Raw genomic sequence first — 16,603 nt, 5'->3', positions numbered from 1 at the left:
AGATAGTGATTGGGTTGCTTAATTAATACACTAATCGCATTAAATCACCATACATTAAGGGAGAGGCCTGGAGAAACGGAAACGAAGAATAAAAACAACCGTGTCGACTATCACTGTAATCAGATTCTTAAAAACGATTAAAAACGAGGATGAAATTCCACCCTGTTTCCAGAGAGACAGGTGAATGTATGGTCGGTGTTTTTAAAGGTACGACTAGAAGACCCCCGTCGCATTCTTCTGGTCGCAGGTTTGGCACCAGCTCTTTGCAGCCTCCTGACCACATCCAGGAGGACAGGAGACCTGCCCAGTGTGCACTAAAGGGCGGGGCATAGTCAAAATGCAGGAGACGCATACTGTGGGGGCCATATGGAGCCAGACGGGAAGAGGGGGAACCTGGGAATTGCTGAGAATGGGGGTGAAAAGGATGCGGAGGAGGGTTGAACAATTCCGCTGTCGGGGGGGCTTAGACTCAGTGAGGGAGAAGAGTGAACGAGGACAGATGGCTCATCCTCAGAGCACCTTCCAGTCAAAACATTACATTACATTTAACAAAAGCTTTTATCCAAAGTGACATCCTTTTTTTTTTTTTGAGAAAGCAGGACCAGGCAGCCCCTGGAGCGATTGGGAGATAAGGGCCTTGCTCGGGCGCCCAATGATGACATCACTCTGCCGAGCCTGGGATTTAAACTAGCAACCTTCTGATCACAGACGCAGAGTCCTAACCCACTGAGGCACATAACGTCCCCCCCCCCCCCCCCCAAAAGGATGAAAACTAAACGATCCAAGTCAGGACACACAAACAAAGGAGTCGAAATCTTAAGTTAGCAAGTAGGCCGGACTCCCCCTGCACGGCAGGAATGTACTGTTACATCCACAGTAATGTCAGAGGAATTGTAGTTATATCACAGAAGTTTATTTGCCACACTGCCCAAACATGCCGGTGTTAGCTCTGAAACACGAGCCCTTCAGAGGATCTTTCTCCATCAGACCTCAGCATTTCGGGATGTAATGGCGTTTGACTCCACTGAATATACATCTAGCCTCGGGGACGGTACAAGATTTTCGAGGCTTCTGTTCTCCAAGTCGTCGGAAAAGAAAAACAATTCGTACGAAATGGGATCTTTCTAAACAGAACGGCGCCATTTATTCGCAGTGATACGTCCTCCGTCGCCCCCTCCTTTCAGCGGAGGTGAGGTCAGTGGCGATTGGCGTGTCCAAAGCTGAATAATCTGATGTCCTGTCCGCTGAGTGAACTTGAGTAATGTTCAAAGGGGGGGGGGGCAGGGCTTCTGTCATGTCGCCGCATTCTTTTTCGGTGCTCGACTGCTTCAGGGGAGGTCTGTCACAAAATGTGGGCATCCCGCAAAGCTATTCCTGGCCTCCTTTTTAAGGACAGTCTCAATGACAACACTCGACTATAAAAAGCAAGCCTGTTACCCCCGTTAACGATCCATCTAAATACACACTGGCTGCTTTCGAGTACTGCTCTCTTAAGTCGCCATATTAAAAAAAATATATATCTTTTTTTTTTTAATTGTAGAATTCAGCCGTTGAGAACATTCCATTTGAACTGTATCACTATATAACACGGGGGGGTGCGGGGGGGTGACATCACTGCTGTTCTTGTGCCACAGAGACTGTGGATGGCAAAGAATTGGGGAGGAGGTCACTCAAAGGTCATGAGATAAAGAGGAGATATAACCAATGAAAGGGCAGCGATATCGAACTGTGAATATACGTGTTTCCCAAATATTTCCTCCAATATGAAAGATGTCTATTGCTGGTTGGTTGTGTAGCATCATGCATCTACTTTAAATGAGAAGTAATTACCCCGAGCCATGGGTTCGAAACAAACTGTCCTTTTATTACTTTGCAAAGCGCTAACTCAGGCAACTTCCGCTCTCCAACACAAATTCTCTCCAGTTCTCTCTCCCGCACTCTGTTCACTCGTATCCCATATACCAACCCACCTCAGCCAATTACAATACAGGTCAGAGGTCAACCAATAACATTTTACATACAGCGTGTGTGTACACATACACCACAGGTTGAGACTCAACGACAAAGTATATCTCCTCTTATCTGATCTGCAGTTTGGGGGGGGGGGGGTGCATGTGGATACGGTGGTGCCAGGGAGCCGATTTACACCCCAAGCGTAAATTAGCCTCTGAATCTCGGAACGCGATTCGGAATCGATCCATGTGGGTTGAAGACACCCAGCGTTGACGAGGTGGAGCCCCAACACCCTGCAAGACCTCAGGATCTCATCGTCTGTCCCAGGCAGTGTGAGAAGATTCTCAGAACTCGTACTTGTGTTGCGAAACATAATTAAAGAAGATATAACTTGTGACTTGAACATGAGAGGCAAAATTCTGAATTCTGATTACACATGCAGCCCATATGACTGTTCATTACTTATTTTTGTCCTCTTAATATGGTGCATATAATCCACCCATTATGTACTGGTCATAAAATTAAAGGACACTGTTATCGAGATGACTAGATTTCGATTTGTTTCAAGAAATTACCCAACCAGCTAAATGATTTTGTCTCTACAATGTCATTGGCCCGCCGTACTTTCACAATTTTCTCGTGGTTCTTCATTTCCTAATCATATTTCCCAATTCCCATTTCCAAAGCTGTAAATCTATATTTAGAGCGATATCAATACTAAATTGCAGTCAAACTCTGAAGACAGCGGCACTCATACGGTCAGGGAGGTGTGCGGCAGCACCTGGACATCTGTACAGCTTCTTGGCCTGGGCGATGTCACCTTTGCTGAGCCTAGTCCGTTGACCAATCGCTGGCCTTATTCCATTTTCATCACGGGAGGGGAGAATGGTGTCCAGGAACATACCCCTGAGGACATGATTGGCAACCAATGTCAATTGTAAGCACACGAAGTTCATGCCATCATTCCTATACAAAGACAGGAACTCATTCGCCAACTCCAGACAAGTCAGGTTCTCGAGGAGGATCAGACGGATGTTTAATTAGAGGAAATTTTGAATCATATGTAATTGCATGAGATGGCAAAGCTTCCGGAACAAAGCACCCACGCAGATGCCCGCCGAGAGCCGGCACCGGCAGGGCACGATAAAAGAACGTTGAGAGATAAGTAACCTTAGACTCCAACCTTGAGAAGGTGTTCCTGGCGTAGTGCATAATGCTGTCAAAGTCATATGGCTCCCCGAGGGAATTCACTTCTCCCGGTTCCATCTTCAGGAAGTTATACTCCTGACCTGCAGCGAATCGCAAAACGAGGACCGTCATTAATCTTCCAATGAAATCACGGCATGCCCTGTACTACTGACCTGCAGCGAATCGCAAAACGAGGACCGTCATTAATCTTCCAATGAAATCACGGCAAGCCCACGTGTTTACGGATGTCTGAGAGACTATGATCTCTTCCTCAGTTCAGATTGAAAACATCTGACCGTGCAGGTTGGATTATTAATTTCGGACATTATCAGGTGGGAATTGTAATGCATTTTTCTAAAGCCGGTTCAAGGCTTGAGCTAATTTATTTCAGCTGTATCTATCATCGGCATTTCTGTTTGCGGCACGGAGAAGTTTTATAGGTTTACTTAGGCTTGTCACACTTCTTTGGGAGGCGGTGAATTGTAGGGACTCGTTTCTGGCCAGTCTCCCACCAGTCAAAGGAACATAACGAATAAAAATACATCACAGTAGGATAGGAAACATAAGCTGGAATGCGCAGAGCGAGATATAACTAATGTAAAATGTGGCCTTATTTTCCGGCCATGACAATGCGGAACGGCCATAAGGAGAGGGGAAAAATCCAGCTGAACACCATCCAGTGAGGAAGGTTCCAGAAAGGATGTGTGGGGTGCGTTGCTCTCCAGGGGAGAACAAAGAGCCGGGCAGAGGAAGGCGGCCCCCACCAGAGGCCTGGGAGAGACACAGGGAGGGCCCCCGCACCTGGCTGGATGTTGTCTCGGATGATGGTCACATGATCGTCCCGGTCGGGCCGCGTGTGTTCGTGCCAGAAGCCGATCACGTGACCCAGCTCGTGCACCACGATGCCGAACTTGTCGCAGTTCTTGCCGATGGAGATAGCTTGGGGACCGTTCCCCCGCCGTCCCACGTAAGAGCAGCACCTGCCACACAGGGAGACAAAGGAGGAGGGGGGGGGGGGGTTAACTCTTTTTCCCGTCCTTCTAGTGTCCCACTTTCCCCACGACAAAGGAGCAGGAGGAAGAGAGAGAGGGCCTCATCTCGTTAGACTGAGACGTGGAGCCTTGGGGGTCTCTAGCTAAGAATAAACAATTGTTTGTCACTGATTCATTGCCAAGTGAAGTCAACACAGCCCAGTGAATGCAGTCTTAGAGCAGAGAAAGAGTCTCTCTCACCAGGCCCCGCCAGAGATCGGCCCGAAACGAGGGCTTTCCGCGCGTCCAGCTGCGAGATTTATTAAAATTGCTGTTTGCGGCCCGTCGTGTGATGACGACGGAGGTGCAGGGAGCTCCTTATTGGCTGAGTGACATCATCCTATCAAGCCTGTGGTTTTGTTTCCTTCTGTAAGATTGCCCAGGCGCTTTGTTTTGCTAATGACAAAAAAAAAATATGTATAATAAAAACGCTTCCACACAGCTGACGACAACTTGTTTACAGCCTTTGGGCCCTTTTCAGATTGAACTCTGCTTGCACTTTGCGAGTAAGGGGGGTAAATATGACCCCTGGAGACATAACACCACCCACTGACGGGTTTAATATAATATAATTTGAGATTTTATGCATTAAAATCAACACCTAGCCCACTTCGAGGGGAAAAATAACAGCTACACGTCCCTCTGCACTTCAGCTGAAGTTTTGTTTTTGTTACGCATCTGTTTGGTTAAATATGTCCACGAGCGACTAGGTCGCGTCGAAAGTGTCAGCTCGGCGTTTAACGCTGCAAAGCTGAGTGCGGAAGGATCGCTCATTAAGATTTGTAGCTTGTACCGCAGCATGCGAAATCGAGCATTTCCTTACGCTGGAACGGCGACAGAGAACTGATTGATGTTTGCCTCTTCATGGGGGCCCGACTCGCTTAGGCGCCACACTGTTTGTCTTCGGTGCAGGATTGATAGGATCTGATTTTAATTACTCTGGTCCTAGTTCACATGCAAAACCTCGAGGTTTGTGGCAACATCTGTCAGGATTTTTTAAATAGTTGGGGGGCCAAAGACGGGCCGAAATTCATACAGAGGGGCCAGCCTTATCATTAGCCAATGATATGTTTTGCAATGGTGAGTGACAGGGAGGTGCACTCTGGGAGCCAATCAGCTTTTAGCAGGGGCCAGTGCTGCTGTGGCCCCGCCCTCCTGTTATCTGACCCCATGGCCGTGTCAGACATCAGTATAGGTATCTAATTGTTAATCCCTAATCGTTGTTATCTTTGATGCTTGGAATTGAAGACTTTGACATCAAAGACATCCATCCCTTATCTGTAACTGCTTATCCATTGTAACCTGCTGATCAGCCTGGGGATTGTCTGACTGATGTCTGACTGATGTGCTGTATGTGAAACCGATCTACATGCAGTCATGCAGGTAGATGTACAAAACAAATTAAATACCAACATATCAGAATTCGTACAGAAAAACAATGATGTAAATAATCAAGTATTGCTACCAAAGGCGTAGGTTTGGTTTCAACATTGATAGGGACACCCCCCCCCATACACACAGGGTACTCCCACAATATTGGCAGGGAGATGTCGCTACAGTCCATACCTAAATCTACACCCTTGATTGCTACCCTGATTGCAGTTATGGCAGATGAATGGACAATATTTATACCTACAGTATTAGACAGTCTGCCACTCTAAAACCCTGCTTTCTGCGTCATATTCATCAGCCCTGATGTTTTGATATATGGATTTAGCGACTTCTGTTACATCCACACCACCAGATGATCCTTCCTCTGGTTAACCACGCGCCCTCTAATTCAATCTGAATCCTTGCGGTCTGTGGGAAGCGATCCATTCAGGTTTACAGCATCCGTCCCTGAGAGGAGTGCCCTCTCTTTCATCACCGCTAATTCGCCAACGGGCTTTTTCGCGCCGACTGGCCAATTGTCGTATCGTTAGCGACAATCAGGGGCGAGCAATTACATCAGGCCGCAGACGAAAACGCAAGTCAGACGGGCTGGTGCCATCGACAGATGAAGAGGGCTTGCAGATTACAGGCATGGCAGATTCCATTTGTGAGTGTGAAAAGCAAAGAGGGAGAGGCAAGCAGCCAATGAGAAATTTGGAATGAAATCCGGCTTGATGACTGACATCCACGTGAGCCAATGAGAGGAAGGTCTCCCAGTTGGGGTTTCCACTCAAGGCCTGGGTCTTGTCTGCCAAAGGGTACAAGAGGCACCCCAGTAAGGGGCGTGCTCTGCTCCAGCTGGCCAGTACAATGCGCCAGTGCTGGGATGCCTTTCCCCCAAACAATAAACCGCAAAAAAAAGGAAAAAAAAAAAACAGAAGTGGAATGGCAGCAGGAAGGAAAAGCCGTTCATTCTCCTTCGCGCTTTGTCACCTTGGCCACGCCAAGTCCTGTGTGACACACACACTCACAAAAAAAAATGTCTGCCCACAAAAGAATAAGTCGTCTACTGGTGAGGTCTTCAAAACTCGACATACCCAGGAGATTCTATGTTCCTCACAGGTTGATGGTTTGGCAGATTTCTGAGATCTGAAATCAAATACTTATATTTGGGGACCGTTCAAAGCTTTGGGCTGTCTTCATTAGTCGATGAAGCGTAGATAGAAATGTTTCAAGCATGTTTTTACAGGCAATAAAAGCATCAAAACCTTGGCGTTTGAATGAAACCGGAAGTTTTTTAGCCGAATTAACCAGTCCCCATGATAAGAAAGACCCTTTTAGAGGAGACGTTTTAGAGGCCCTTGCTAAACATTCACTGATGCTTTTAACTTAGAGTACAAGGAAGGGTTAACAATTTATGTACATTAGCGGGGATTTGAACCCATGACCTTTGGGCTATTAATGCAATACTGTACTTGGTGAGCTATAGCAAAATGGCTTTATAAAAAGGTACATTAGAGAAACGGATGCTGGTGTGGCGTCGGGAAGCTGGACAGGCGCTGAGGCGATTTCAGTTCAAAGTGTGACGGTGCACAATAAAACGAGGCTTTAATCTGCAACGGAGTGGCCTCCTTTAAAACCTAATTACCTCAGCTTGTTTAATGACTTTGCTAGAAGAAAGCTACCCTCCCCCCAATCCCCCCCCCCCCCCCCAGCGGCTTACCCACAAGGCCTGTACGTGAAGATAATGTAGCTCTCCTCGTCCGTCCTCTCGATGAACGTGACGCACGTCTGCTTCTCCCAGTGCCTCATTGCCTGCTTGAACATGGCGCGCTGGGTACCTGCGGGGGTTACAGCGCACGTCGGAACCTTCCGGAAACACAGTCCGCCGCTCTCCTCCGTCGGGTGAAAAACGATCGATGCCCGGCTAATGGGATTCTCTGGTGCGCGCTCGCTCATTTTTCACGCGCCGCTGTCACAGAGGAATTCCCGCCGTGGACATTGCATGCCTTGACAGAATTTTCCTATTTACGGATATCTTTATTTATTTACAGGATGCACTAAAAATGGCTGAACTCTTTCGTTACCGCCAAAGAATGTTAGTTAATGTGCCGTCCACTCTCAGTCTGGTCTCACTTCAAATATTAAAGGCTTCTTTCTTCATTTGGACTAAGAAAGACAAAATTATCACCTAGTCCACATCTGCCCTGTGCTGAAGTCATTAGAAAGGCTCGTTTGGCAAAAGTGTTACTTACACATTTGCACAGACGACAGCAAGTTAAGCAAAGGCAGCAAGTTAATGATGTTTTGTTTTGTTGTTGATTTATAAATATTGTTACTCTGATAGACAGCCTGTGAACAGATTTAATGCACTAATTAACCACAAAGCAAATTCTTCGCCATCCTCTCGATTACATTGTACTTGCAGTTATGTACAATAGCTCTATTGCCACAGTTTTGCCTTTTAAGGGCCCTTATTAAGGGGCCAAACAGAGGCAGATTAACTTATATGGGGGCCCCAGGCTGACATCAGTATGGACACTCAGGTGTTACCAATTTAACTGACTGCGCCAATTTTCCCAAAGTAGGGGGGGGGGGCTGATGTTTGCAGAATCCCCAGGCTTATACCCTAGGATAGCTTATGCATTAATCAGTCCCTGGACCCGACCGTAATTCTGCGTTCCATTGGAACTCGGAAGTCGGGATTTTCGTGGTCCTAGTCTGAAATTTCAACTGGAACGCCCCCTGAAGTCAGAATTCCAATTCGGAAGGTCGGAGGAACCTCTGCAACCCCGACCTCAGAATTCAAGATGGTTGCGCCCTTCATCAACAGAAGCTAAGGCTCTGGTTACACACTGCTTATTAGCACTGGCTCATTTAATTAGTTGCACACAGTGCTGTCGGACCGCTATATGCGGACGTGTTGCTACGGTTATCAACTGATAATGCTAACAATGAATCTGGCTAGAACCGATATCGCTAAACGGCTTTCTGCCTTCCTGTACCGGAACACAGTTAGCTCGGGTGTGATGTCATTCCCAGCTCCGACTTCCCAGGGACACGGAACGCTGCGTAACAGTGCTCAGTCAGCCACGGGATTCTGAAGCCACAGTCACGCAGCACCCGGCCGTCTGCAGGGTGGAGAGTGCGGTTAACATCACCCTGGCTGTGCTGCTTATGCATGACCCGCGGTTACCGCTAGAGAATGGCAGACGCATTCACACACCGCGTTCATGGGGAGTCACCGGTTAAACAGGAATGAAGTAGTGCATTGCGGGCCTCTTACCCGAAATAATGAGCACCTTCCGGCCCTTACTCAGAAGGACTATCTCCAACATCCCCCCCCCAAAATTCTAACACCCAGGTCCGCCGTCTTAGGTAGATGACTGATGAAGTGATCCTGGGTGTGGGGGAGGGACAAGAGAGGGCCCAGGTGGGAGGGGCTGCGAGTCAGGAGGCCCAGTTGATGTAATTTTGTCACGGGCCTGGGATATACCGCACAGCAGGCCTGCTGACATGTCTCGGCAGGTCTTCAACACAGGATTACAGTAACAGGCCTCCGGACCTCTGCGGCTTACTGTAAGGAGATCCTAGGATCTGAAGCGCTCCAGCAAAGGTGGAGCCTGAACAGGCAGAATTCAGCAAGCAAGCAGAAGTGTGCCAAGGAGGGGAGGGTTTGTGTAGTGGGGGGGCACTTTAATAGTAGATGGGGGCGGAGCTGGGGGTGGAGTTCAGCGTGTTAATAGCTTTAGCCTGCGTCGTGTCCTGCGTTCGCTCCTGGAAATCAAAAGCGAGGCCCCTCACCGGTGAAATTACCCCCGATGGCGTATGGGATGACGCCCCCAGGCCAGATGCGCTCGGCCCTGGAGGTGGCCGCCCGTGGGACTCTGCTCCTCAGCATCCGCCCTGCGGATTTCGGGCCCCCTGTTTCTCTGCTTGTGTTTTTCTGCCCATTGTCTGAAAAGGGATGGAGAGGCGCTTTAATTGTCAAAGGAAATAGTTCTTTAATCGCTTTAATGTGGGCACCAGTGCAAGATGATTCTCAACTGAATAGAAAAAGGACTTTATTTATAAATACTAATGCTTGCAGGTTTAGTGTTTATTCACTTAAATTTCCTATGTGAAAGTGTCTGAATTAATATTATTCCTGTTAAGTTAGGATATTTCTGATACATAACTGATCATACAACACTAACAGATTATATTGCAACTGCTTGTCAATCTAATAAAATATCCAGTAAGAAATATACATTAAAAATTCTAAAAAAAAATCTGTGTTTATTCAGGAGAATGAAAGATGTATTCTTTTAAAATAATAATAATAATAATAAAATGTTATACGCACCAAACGCAAGCCTCCGTATCCTGTCTAAAAGCATAAATAGTGATCCTTTCCTCTTCATGATGTCATGCTCCCCTAAACCACCTGAAAAGACACCAGCGTACATGATCGTTTAACTCTATTAAACGTGCCAGCGGCTCGCTGCCTTTTTGCACGTATGGGCGTGAAGCAGAGCCCAGCATTTTTTCCCCTCCGTTTCTCAATTGTCTGTCTCACGATTCATGTCAGCCCATAACAATTAAAGGTGGACCGAAAATCTGTGTTCATCGGAACGAATCATTATCCATGTCATTCGTTTAATCTGCAGCGGCATTAGCGAAACCGCTAATCATCCTATTGCCTGTGTCTCGGCAGGACTTGCCGGCAAAATTGGCGCCCAGCTTTGCCCCGCTCTCGTTCTCCCGGCGTCGCCTCGCTCCCCACTTCTGGGGGGAACTTAACGTGCTGTGAGAGCTGCAGGGTCCGGACGGCCCGTTATTGACGGCTGGAGCTGTGCCAGGTTTGGCTGAGTCAGCCAGTAACTGAGGTGTGAAATACTGCATTTCCCATTTATTGATGTCTAGCATGGCTCCTTGGAGGACGGCCAGGGACTCCTCTCTTTCCTTTTTTTTGTCATCCTTTTCCTCTGAAGGAACGGAATGTTGAAGCTGACAGGAAGTCAGGGAACACACACACACACACACACACACATACACATGCACGCAAACACACACACAAAGACACATGCACACACACGCAACCAGGTCTAATGGGAAGGGGTCTACAAGGAGTATGTGTGTGTGTGTGTGTGTGTGTGTGTGTGTGTGTGTTTGGCCCCCCTTGGCTCACCTCGCCCGGAACGCTGACTCACCCTGGTTCATCCAATACCCTCGTTGGTGTCTCACATATCCAGTTAAAGATGGCCGCAATTAACACCTTCTATAAACTAAACAGTCTGTAAAATATCTGTGGTACATTTGTGATCATTAAGTGCTATGCTAAATTATTCCTATCTTTATATTGTCCCAGTGGAAATGGCACAGTCTAATCATATTAAAAAATCTCAATAATTTCCAGAGACTTCAACAAAGGGTTTCAGCTATAATATTAAGCTACAAATTGGCAAGCAATGTTGTTGTACTCAGAATTTTTTTCCCGATAATATGCACCATATTTGACTCCAACTTTCAAATTCAGGTGTCAGCTGGTGACCCGTTGCACAATGTTGCGTTTTTAGCTTGTGTGAGTGCCAGGAATTATGGATGTCAGTAATGATAAATATATAATATGGTTCAAAAGTTAGAGAAAAGCGAATTAAGTCTCCAGAGGGCGACTTGAGCTTACCTGACGTGTGTCTTGAGTGTGTATGTTGTGTGAGGTCTATCGTTCTGTCGACATGAAACATTCTTAAATCTTCTTCATCTAATGCAATGTCTCCCCAAAAGACAGCTGTAAAGAAAATTAACCAACTTTAGTTCCCAAACCCATCATAATTATCCATCATTACGTCCTTGAAGAGTTAACCTAGCAAAAATGCAGTTCGCAAGCTACAATAATCCAAACACTCACTGCAGAAACAGCCTTGAAAGGCTGATTCTGGTAGCAGATGTGCTACAAAAGCTGCAAAGAACTTAGTTACCTCAGAACAAAATTTATACTCTCTTTCACAGCATCGTTTTAAACACAATATGTAATAAAACTAATCCAATTCAATAAGTTACATACTGTACATTAACTGCATCAAACTGCACTGAAAAATGCCGCACTCATAAGGAAATATCATCGATTTTAATCTTAGTGTTTGGAGAGACAATCTAAATAAAACAGCAATTAACATGCAAAAATATACATGACACAATAAATAAGACCTAATTTGGCTTGAATCCTTCAATGAATGGATTCAATGAGGTGCTGAAGACCTCCCTGATGGAGTTTGGACCATGACATTTCAACGCTTATAGTTTTTCTCTTTTGTTCATCCTCCGAAGTTCCATTAACTGGAAAGTTTTTGCATATCAGACCATCCTCTGTAAGCTCCTCACGATACAGGATGGTGGGTGCCTTTGAGATGCTGGGACCACCCCGTCTGGCACCAGTAATCACAGCACGCTAAATCGCTCAGATCACACGTGTCGGCCATTCTGAAGCTCTGGCGAACAGTGACTGAACCTCTTGATCCCGTCTGTATATGTACTGAAATGCAGCCAAAGGATTTTCTGTTTGTAGGATTAGACTGTTGACACTAATGAGCAGATGTATCTACTAAAGTGACCAGCGATAGTATAAGTCATTCACAAGATATGTTCTAACCAGAGGCGTAGCTAGATATTCTGGGGTCCCTGGCAAAATGTCACCTTGCCCCCCACCCAATTTAACATCTTCGAAGGCCCCCGTAAATTGCTGGGCCTCCTGAATCTGCCAGGGTCTCCAAGCCCCAACTGCACCCCTAATTCTAACCATCTCTGTAATGCCCGACGTTAAAGAACAAAACGCTCGCGTCACCTGCATGTAAAAGATAAAATCGATAATATTTTACTGATTTTACATACCGGACTTTAGAGGTATATTGAACTTTTCCTGCAGAGGACAATAATGCGTGTTTTTAAGGCACAGTGGGTGAAGGAACCTACTCTCAAGCAACTGATGCATTCTCCAGTGTCAGGCAGCCCATTGATTTGGCTTTTTAGTAAACGCATTGTTATATAAATAGAGTCGCAATCTGCAGGGGTGCAGCACTACACGAGCTTAATGCGGCATGCAGCCCATAAGGAGATTGATCCAGGGGCATGACTATTCCTGCTGACTTGAGCTTTAAAAGCATCAAATGCTTCCATAAATAAACCAAACTGCTAACTGGACCACTAACCACTAACTGGATTGCTAACCGCTAACTTCGACATAATGCTTTGGTCCATCACTAGTCTTTGTTGGTTGTGAGCATAAGCCCAAACACTGATTGCACTTTATTCTGCAATTTACAGTGTTTAAGGTGATTGCTCGCTGTTTTTAGGGTTTATTGAGTCTCAAAGGATTCAGGAAATGTTGGAGAATCCATTCCGTGCAACACCGGAGAAAGTCTGATTCTCCTCACACTTTTGGAACCTGCATTATCTTGTCATGTGAAATTAATGCGCTTTACCTCGACTCAGTACTTAACAATCCTGTTGGACTCTGGAGGTATGCAAGACTTCTTTACATGCCAGAAACACTATTTCTATTCCTTGTAACTGTACCTTCCAGGGTACCTACTTTTCCAGTATATTTTTCGAAAAGCTCTGCCTCAGAGGGCGTGTTCTGTTTGTTATGCTTTTTATCATAAATGCAGTTTTGAGCAATTCATTCATTCCCATGAGACCTGCAGCCTGGACGGATTGTACAGTGATTTATTACGCAAAGAATCTGCTCTGTATCAGACAGACTGAAGAGTAGTTAATCAAAGAACTTAATGCCCTATAAAATATCTTACTACAAATTCATGGAATTACAGTTTATATTGTTTTGATGTCATGCAAATGCCAAAAGTTGAAAAATACGTCTTAGTTAGTGCTGGATGCCACATAACACAATGGACAATATCCATCTGACCTCGATCTGCTTCTCCTGGTTCACCCCGAACAAAGCTACAATTTAGCTATGGCCAGATTAAAACTGGCCACCCTTGGGTAACAACAGCACACCGGAATTTTCCGGCATTCTATAAAAGGACTGTTCCATCACATTCACATCTCACCTGTAAACTTCAGGTGGTTGCATTTCAATTACTTGAAGTTCAGTTTTAGCGATCCAGGCCTCTGTCTGTGAATTTTGAGTACTGCATCTAAAACTCCCCCATAACCTAACTCCAGAGTTTGATAAACAGCTTGAATCTTTCTTTTTTAAAAAAAATAAAATATATAGCAGATGGTAAATCCTGGTAACAGGCTGTGTGTAACTTAAGTTCTGCCACAAAGTTGGAAGGTTGTAAATATACCCCCTTTTCAACTATACATTACCTAATTAACATTATAGAGAACACATTTGCACTGTTTACTTTCCGTGGCACAAACTGTCGGCTGTAAATCTGACGCATGTGTTACTTTCAAAGATAACCCGCGTCGCTGAATTTATGTCTCAGGCAGAAATTTCGGGATTTGGTTTAAGTTCAGCCAGCCTCTTTGTCCCAAACTGACCCTCTGACCACATGAAGTCATAAAATTTGATGTCATGAAGGGGGAGGGGGTGGGGTGCCACAAGAAATACAAGCCTTTTTTCAGAAGGTACCCATGATTGATAACACAAAATTGAGGGGAACCTAAAATAGGTGAGAGTGCGTGTTGGTAGCTAGCACCCTGTGTAGCTAGCTTGTGCGTTGGTAGCTAGCGTGTTGGTACCTAACGCCCTGTGTAGCTAGCTTGTGCGTTGGTAGCTAGCATGTTGGTAGCTAGCGCCCTGTGTAACTAGCTTGTGCGTTGGTAGCTAGCATGTTGGTACCTAATGCCCTGTGTAGCTAGCTTGTGCGTTGGTAGCTAGCATGTTGGTAGCTAGCGCCCTGTGTAGCTAGCTTGTGCGTTGGTAGCTAGCATGTTGGTACCTAATGCCCTGTGTAGCTAGCTTGTGCGTTGGTAGCTAGCGTGTTGGTAGCTAGCGCCCTGTGTAGCTAGCTTGTGTGTTGGTAGGTAGAACCTTTAGTAACTGGTACGTTGGTTGCTAGCATATGCTGTGGCAGCTAACTGGGCTCCCCAGAGATGCCTCCACTGGCTGCCATCACTGTGCCTCACTGTTCCCCAGTATCACGCTCCCTGTCAATCTGACTGCACCCCAGACAGGAATCATGCACATACAAAGGGAAAGAATGAGTGCTATTTCTTGACAGTGTGGGGAAAAACGAGAGGTCTATTTAAAACACTCCCACAAAGACGTGTGTGCAGCGTTATGGCACAAAGATTAAATTAAGAGGGACGTGTACAACAAAAACATCGATTCCACGGGCACTTGAAGTCATCTGATCACCGCGATAACAAAATGATATCTTGTTGATTTTGTTTCAAATTATTCTGAAGCATCCAGGAAATATAAATTTCGCTAAAAGCCACAGAGGACACTAGACTAATCCCGTTCTTTGGGCGCCAGGCGTTGCTGAAGTCACGGTGTATTATTTGCGTTTTGGCAGACAGAGTGTGCACACCCTCGGGGTGCAGACATCGTGGTGGACGCAGCTCAGCTGTTGGATAAACACGCCGTGATGGACGGTCACCCCCCCCCAGCCAAAACCACCGCAACCTTCGGCTTCTTCTCAGCCAGATTTTCTCAAGATCAGTAGGTGTTCCCACAAAAATGAAAAGCATTGATCTTCATGGTATTGTGTATGAGACCTAGCCTAGACAACTTTCAAAATTGTTATTTTCAAAACTTTTAAACTGGATTTTCACGGCGTCTAGAGATTATAGAGGATGATGCCTTAAACAAACGAAAACAGACGATCCAAGTCAGTGGAACTTTGGAGGACCAACACCTTGCTAATGAGAGGCCAGAGGAGAAAGCGAAGAAGGTTATAAATTAACTGGAGACATAATTTAAGGAAAAACATTCCTCAGTTCTAATTATATACTTGCAATGTCCTTCAGGATTAATAAATTATCTAATAAATCAATCAATCAATCTATCTATCTATCTGTCTGTCTGTCTGTCTAGTATCACATTTGGGGTTTTTTTTTTGGTTGTACATACAGAAAGTAAATTTTAATATAATAACATGCCACTGCTTTCCTGAAGTTCCCCTTGCAGAAGCAGAGAGTTTGATAAGCAAAGGGAGAAATTCATCTCTACTCGGAATACAAATAAAATCGTAACTGAGACGTCTGGGTGTAATTATCTAGTCTGACAGGCGCATGGCGGGCTGGGGGGGGGGGGGGTAAAATCCCGCTGCACGTGCTTCACGCCGGCAAACACGAGGGCCTCACATCAGGAGTTAAATGCCCTGTGACAAAATGCTAGGAGGGTCTAACGATGCTCGCGGGTCCCCGCGGATGGAGGCTCTGTGGCATAAGGCCACGTCTCCACAGACGGACAGAGATCCCATGATCCCGGGGTGACGTCTTACTCAAAGGCGTTAGTCACTCTTCGAGGGCATATTATGTAACATTTTCCACCTCGTTGCGACAGAAATGGGCTTAAAGTCACGTTAAGGTGGAGAATTTAGTGTCGTTCAAATGGATTCGTTTTTATAAAATGCCCTTCTCAACACGTATCGCTTCACATATATGTAAAAAAAAAAAAAATGCATGACATGCTGTGCAAGCAGAAAAATGCCAGAACATCGTGGGGAAGGAGACCAAAAATCTCTTAGCTTGGACTAAAGGAGAATAATAAACCTCTGGAGGTCCAGGGTCAGCTGGCTCCTCACCAACCCTCCTGAGCACAAGAGTTCACTTGGATGTACAACAATCAGCAGGTAAGTGGATGCCGGTGCAGTTCTGGCCCAGTTCCCTCTGCTTCAACTATTATGTACGTTTCTTTAGAGGTTTTTTTATCGTCATTTTCTCTACAGGCTTTCCAACATATTTCCAAGAAAGTCAGTATTACTCATATTCCAGTGTTCCAACGTAAGAATAAAGATTCAGACACAGCTGTTCCAGAAGATTTACAAAAAGCCATCCGTCCATCCATTTGCTGTACCCAATTGTCCTATTCAGGGTTGCAGGGGGGGTTTGGAGCCTAACCCCGACAGCAAGTACAAAGTAGGGAGTAACCCGGGATGGGG

At 45.8% G+C, this 16,603-nt stretch overlaps 1 protein-coding gene and 1 long non-coding RNA gene across 3 annotated transcripts in view; one reads left to right on the top strand and one right to left on the bottom strand.

Moving 5' to 3' along the window:
• The window catches only part of tll1 (tolloid-like 1), a 54,461-nt gene that overhangs the window by 26,395 nt on the left and 11,463 nt on the right, over nt 1–16,603 (bottom strand). Inside the window, exons 1-8 of one of the 2 annotated variants that reach the window (XM_072706932.1) lie at nt 13,595–13,800; nt 11,209–11,313; nt 9,889–9,969; nt 9,348–9,500; nt 7,267–7,384; nt 3,943–4,121; nt 3,137–3,242; nt 2,735–2,859 (exon numbers count right to left, since the gene is read on the bottom strand). In XM_072706932.1, the coding sequence (XP_072563033.1) occupies nt 2,735–2,859; nt 3,137–3,242; nt 3,943–4,121; nt 7,267–7,384; nt 9,348–9,500; nt 9,889–9,969; nt 11,209–11,269 (823 nt within the window). In that variant the 5' untranslated portion in view covers nt 11,270–11,313; nt 13,595–13,800. Of the gene's footprint in view, nt 1–2,734; nt 2,860–3,136; nt 3,243–3,942; nt 4,122–7,266; nt 7,385–9,347; nt 9,501–9,888; nt 9,970–11,208; nt 11,314–13,594; nt 13,801–16,603 lie in introns of those variants that run through there. The other variant, XM_072706931.1, reaches the window with a different exon arrangement.
• LOC111837396 (uncharacterized) lies at nt 13,910–15,438 on the top strand. Its single transcript, XR_002836649.2, has 3 exons — nt 13,910–14,164; nt 15,014–15,159; nt 15,282–15,438. It is a non-coding gene; the product is annotated as an uncharacterized lncRNA (long non-coding RNA).

Source organism: Paramormyrops kingsleyae, chromosome 25 (assembly GCF_048594095.1).
Source record: "Paramormyrops kingsleyae isolate MSU_618 chromosome 25, PKINGS_0.4, whole genome shotgun sequence".
Lineage (NCBI taxonomy): Eukaryota > Metazoa > Chordata > Actinopteri > Osteoglossiformes > Mormyridae > Paramormyrops > Paramormyrops kingsleyae.
This window is presented reverse-complemented; position numbering and strand designations above follow the sequence as displayed.